Consider the following 6,058-nt stretch of genomic DNA (forward strand, 5'->3'; position numbering starts at 1 on the left):
TCCGTCGCTATCGCGATATTGGCTTGGGTTTCAAAACCCCCCGTGAAGTAAGTTCAACTATACAAATTTCCATGCATTCTATGCCGAAACCTAAGATACATTTAATATTTTCTTTATTTAGGCCGTTGATGGTACTTACATCGACAAAAAGTGTCCATTCACTGGTAATGTGCGCATTCGTGGTCGTATTTTGACAGGAGCAGTCCGTAAATGTAAAATGCAACGCACTATTGTTATTCGACGTGATTATTTGCATTTCGTTCGCAAGTACAGCCGTTTTGAAAAGCGTCATAGGAATATGAGTGTTCATTGCTCACCATGCTTCAGGTAAGTTTGTTATTAAATACGAATACAGCAACAATAGATAAGAAGACGTGGCAATGCAAGTATCAAGGGAATTCATGAATGTTTAGATTAAGAACATTAGTCTTATGGCGTTTTCTTTTCTGCAAAACATATTTTCGCTGTCCCCTTAAATATGGACGCAGCACAAGTAAGGTTGGCTGATTTCCTAAATGCATTGATGCAAAGCATCAGCCTGCTTTATTTCTAAACTATAATTGATGTAAATGCTCAATTTGAGCAACTAAGTTCCAATTCAACATTTGAACGTGGTCGCGCATATTGGACATTTCCATCAGTTACGGTTTAGAAATAAAAGAAAGAAAAAATCTCAATTCAAAAAGTCAATAGCATAGAATTTGTATTTAAAACATTTGTATATAGCAATGTGATGCTTCTTAGCCAAGTAATGTTAATCCTATATAACTTTGAAGTCAGCAATTAGCTATTAATTAAGTTAAATGTTATCTGTAGTCGTCAGAGGGGCCTTAACATAGCGCACTTCAGTGCTCGTAGCTTGAATGCTGATAAGTTTAATCATGTAAATTCCCTATTAGTCCGTTTTTTGATGTCATGTCTGCGTATCTTGTTGATTATAATCATATCATTGTTTGTTGCGATTTTAATGTGAATACCCTTGTACGTGACTATTACAGCGAAAATTTCCTTGATAATGTTGCTAGTGCATAACTCTCGATGGCACACATGGCGATACCAACAAAATATGCGGTAAATTGTAGTCCAAACCTACTTGACTATTCTTACAACGCTTTTATCAACTTGCAATGTTGTGTGTCCAGACACCATTTCCAGCTATAATTACACTATGCGACAGTCAAAATCGGGATGGGATGAAACCAACGGGAAATGTTATATCGGTAAAAAAGAAGTTATACGTGTCCCGGCGTTTCGCTGGGTCACGTCTAGGAATCGAGATATATATATAACTATCATATAGGGGAAATTGTCACCTTTGGTGGTCTTTTTTTGACATAACTCGAGAACCACTAGTCCGATTTTGCTCAAACAAATTTAAAAAAATTAAAAATTACAATTCCTTTAATCTGTTCATACAACGTTTTTCTATATAATCAAGTTTTGCCGGTAAAAATAAATGTATAGGTTAGGTTAGGTTGTCGCGGTCGTCTATAAGACACACTTAGGCTCAGGGCCCATTGTGATGCCGCATGTTGGGTCAGCAACTCCCGATCCCTCCTAAAACCATTTTGAACTTTGAACGAATTTTAGAAGATCCCTGATTTCGACGCATCTAAGGTCCTCCAAGTTGTCGAAGAATTGCCTACCGAGAGTGGAGAGTCTTCGTCTAGATAGAGCAGGGCATTGGCACAACAGGTGGAGAATCGTTTCCTCCTCTTCTTCATCTTGACAGCTTCTACAGAAGTCATGTGAGCGTAGGCCGAGTCGATCGGCGTGCTTGCCAATTAGGCAGTGTCCTGTTATGACGGATACTAATAATCTAATATTGGACTTATTTAGACTCAGTAGTAGGCCAGTGCGGTTGGCGCTGAGCACCGGCCATAATTGTTTGGCAGTTTTGCAGGTGATTTCGTCCTGCCACCTTTCGTTCGCTACTTTAGTGAGCCTCTCGGAGATAAGTAGCTTACAGGTTTGCAAGGGTATTCCTATTTCGTCATTTATATCCTCAAAAGGAAGTTTCGTGCCAAGTCGCGCCAGTTCGTCGGCCTTACAATTCCCCTCTATGCCGCAGTGTCCCGGAACCCATATTACCTTTGGGCGAAATGACTCAGCCATCTCGTTAAGAGATGCGCGGCATTTCATGGCTACCATGGAGGTTGTCGACTGCTTCGTGAGGGACTTTATTGCCGCCTGGCTGTCAGTGAAGATGTAGATATCAACTTGGGGTATCATATCACACTTTACCAGTTTCGTGGCCCTGTCGATTGCCATCAGTTCAGCCTGAAAAACGCTACAGTGGTCCGGGAGACGAAAGCTGAGGGAGATTCCCAGGTGATGGGAATATACACCTCCTCCAACCCTACCCTCGAGCTTTGAGCCATCTGTGTATACATGGATGGACTCTCCACTACTTACAGCGTCATGCTTCCACTCTTCCCTTGAGGGTAGGAGGGTCGCGAACGCTGTAGCGGGTGCAGGTTCCGGAAGTGCATAGTCCACCAATCCGGGTAGCCCCGGAACTTCCGTTAATATTCTACCGTGACCATAACTGGTATTTGACCACTTATTTAGAGTATTCATTCGAATTGCCGCGCCACTTGCGACTTGTTTGGCATGTAGGTCCACCGGAAGAAAATTCAGTAGGGCATACAGTGCCTTGGATGGTGTTGTTCTCATCGCACCAGTTATGAGTGTGGACGCAAGCCTTTGAACCTTGTCCATTTTTTTGAAGTTTACCCCTTTCCCAAGGGCGTTCCACCATACCACTATACCGTGATAGAGAATTGGCCTAACCACCGCCGTGTATAGCCAGTGTATTATTTTGGGTTCCATCCCCCATTTTTTCCCTATTGCTCTGCTGCAGGAATATAGTGCCACTGTTGCTTTGCGCACTCTATCTGCAACGTTGGGCCCCCAGTTTAGTTTCCTATCTACTATGAGACCTAGATATTTGGTCTCTTCCTTTATTGCGAGGGTATTGCCCTCTAGGGTTATGTTCCCGAGATCAGGTATCTTGTGCTTCCTGGTGAACAGCACAAGGTCTGTTTTTTCAGGATTCACTCCCAGTCCTCGCCTGTTACACCACAGGGATAGTTTGTTGAGGGATCTTTGGATCAGATCTGTCAATGTTGAAAGATGTTTACCCGAGATAGCTATTACAATATCGTCGGCGTATGCAATTATCTGACCGCCAATGTCTTCAAGTTCCCGAAGAAGGCTGTCTACTGCTATATTCCACAGGAGCGGTGATATTACTCCCCCCTGGGGTGTACCCCTGACGGGGAACCTTTTTATAACTGATTCACCTAATCCTGCGCTTATTTCTCGGCCGATTAACATTCGTTCAATAAATGAGGTTAGTGAATTGCTTACTCCCAGATTTATCAGAGATGAGATAATCGCTGCAGGAGATACATTGTTGAAAGCACCCTCGATGTCCAGGAAGGCCGCGAGGGTGTATTCTTTGTAATAAAGTGATCTTTCAATTGTGTGCACTAAAGAATGGAGTGCTGTTTCGACTGATCTCCCTTTGTTGTAGGCATGCTGGGCTGCCGAAAGTTTGCTGCCCACCTTGTCTCTAATGTGCCCATCTATTATTCTCTCTAGAGATTTCAACAGGAAAGACGACAGACTAATTGGTCTGAAGTTTTTGGTCTCGTGTGTGTAGTTTTCCCTGCCTTGGGAATGAAAACTACTCTTACCTCCTCCCATTTGTGGGGTATATAATTCATTCGTAACACTGCTTCAAAGACTGGTACGAGTATGGGTGCAATCATTCCTGCTGTATGCTGTAGGTCAGCGGGAATAATGCCGTCTGGTCCCGGAGATTTAAACGGTTGGAAGCTGCTAATAGCATGCTTTATGTTCTCCTCGGTTATGATATTCGCTGGAATGTCATCATGGTTGCCTATGATTCGGGTATTTGTGACTCTACTGTGGAGGCAACCCGGAAAGTGCGTCTGTACAAGAAGCTCTAGAGTTTCTTCGCTGCTAGTTGTCCAATCACCATCCTCCTTGATGAGATAGCTAATATTGCTGGGACTCATAGATAGTATTTTGCGCAGTCTGCTGGCCTCCGAAGTACTTTCTATCTTCTGACAGAAGTTCCTCCATGAGGAGCGCTTAGCGTCTCTTATTGCATACTTAAATCGGCGTTGCCAATCTTTAAATTCACTCCAAGAGTTGGATCTCTTAGCTTCATTAAATTTTGATCTGCATTCCCTTCTGAGGGTTGCAATTTCAGTGGACCACCATGGAGGTTTTGGTTTCCTACTTGTTGCCCTGATTGGGCAGGCTGATTTTGCTGCACGATGAAATGCTTTAGTTATATCGTCTACGACGTTATCAAGTTGATGTTCCGAGTTTATTTGATTTGTGAGGCCGGAAATATTATTAGAAAATATTGTTTCAAATCTTTTCCAATTTGTTTTTCTGCGGTTTAAGACCGCTTGTTGTTTTCTTACTGGTACGTATAGGTTATAAACGACGTACATGTGATCCGAAAAGGAGTTGTCTTTTGAGACTCTCCAGTCATTCAAGAGTTCTGCCCCCTGCTCATTGACACATGTAATGTCAAGGGCCTCCCTTCTAACAGACGTCACAAAGGTAGGGGTATCACCTACGTTGCTAACCTGTAAGTTATTGCACATAATGAATTCGAATATCGACTCACCGCGTTCATTTGTATCTGAGCTGCCCCATATGTGATGATGGGCATTCGCGTCCGCTCTTATGACCATCGGAGTGCCGCGTCTAGAGGCCTCCATTACCGCGCTCCTTAAGGATTGTGGTGGAGGTAATGTTTCTGCGTCGTGGGCCATATATGTGGAAGCCAGCCAAATAGACATTCCGCCTGATTCCACTGCTATGATGACGTTGTCCGCATCGCTAAACTGTATCAAGAGAAATGCATTAATACACTTTTTTATCAATATGCACGACCTGGGTTTACCTTTGTCAGTTACATAGAACAGCTTGTATCCCTTCATATTCAATCCACAAACCCGATCTTTTATGACCCAAGGCTCCTGGATGAGTGCGATCTCCTCTTCTCTTTCGGCGAGACGGAGGAGAAATAAATGTATGAAGAAAAAAAAAAATATTTTTTGCCTAAAATATTAAATTTTTTTAAATCTGTTGATTATATAGAAAAACGTTATATGAACAGATTAAAGGAATTGTAGTTTTTAATTTTTTTAAATTTGTTTGAGCAAAATCGGACTAGTGTTTCTCGAGTTATGTCAAAAAAAGACCACCAAAGGTGACAATTTCCCCTATATGATAGTTATATATATATCTCGATTCCTAGACGTGACCCAGCGAAACGCCGGGACACGTATAACTTCTTTTTTACCGATATAACTTTCCCCGGTAGTTTGAACCCTTCCCGATCTCTGACCCCTACCATTTGTCTCACAGTGTTATAGATTGTACTCAAAGTTCCTAAATATACAAAAGTCTAGACATCAACCTCGACGGTACGCTACAGCGGTAATGGACGACAAGCTATTTCTCTAAATGAAATTAATTGGTGATCGTATGTATGTACATATGTACATATATACATACGAGCACAAAATATTTTGCTTGCATATGCACAAAATAAACCACGCAAATATATTTGCGCAAATACTAACTTTTACAAATAGGAATCGAATAAGAATCTTTGTTTCTACTAATCTGTATCTGCGCAAATATATGTGTGGTGTATTTTTCGCAAGTCTTCTCTTCTCTTTTCATTGCTCGTAAAATTTAATATCTGTTGCAAAATTTTATACAGACAAGACTAAAAAGTAGAAAATAAATAAAATAAAAAACTTTTTAATATACAACGCTTTTATAAATGGAGTAAAAAGTAGAAAATAATATTTCTCAGTCCCATAGAAATTGTTTTGATAACTTTTGATTTTGAAATTTTAGCAAAAGTCATTATAAACATTTTATGAGATTGGAAATGAAAAGCGTGGGACGAATGTAATAGACTTGAATTGATATGAAAAGTAATATACATATGTATTTATGTATGTATGTCACATTCTATGGGACTGAAAACGAAAAA

At 41.0% G+C, this 6,058-nt stretch overlaps 1 protein-coding gene across 1 annotated transcript in view; it reads left to right on the forward strand.

Annotated features, from left to right (window-relative positions):
* Window positions 1–1,400, forward strand: part of LOC118750029 (40S ribosomal protein S11-like) — an 8,432-nt gene extending 7,032 nt beyond the window's left edge. The window contains exons 3-5 of the mRNA XM_036484765.1: window positions 6–47; window positions 122–327; window positions 999–1,400. Of these exons, the coding sequence (XP_036340658.1) occupies window positions 6–47; window positions 122–327; window positions 999–1,032 (282 nt within the window). The 3' untranslated portion in view covers window positions 1,033–1,400. The remainder of the gene's footprint in view (window positions 1–5; window positions 48–121; window positions 328–998) is intronic.
* Window positions 1,401–6,058: the final 4,658 nt, after the last annotated feature.

This window comes from Rhagoletis pomonella, unplaced genomic scaffold (genome assembly GCF_013731165.1).
Source record: "Rhagoletis pomonella isolate Grant_MI unplaced genomic scaffold, Rhpom_1.0 Rhpom_scaffold_00115, whole genome shotgun sequence".
NCBI classification, from domain to species: domain Eukaryota; kingdom Metazoa; phylum Arthropoda; class Insecta; order Diptera; family Tephritidae; genus Rhagoletis; species Rhagoletis pomonella.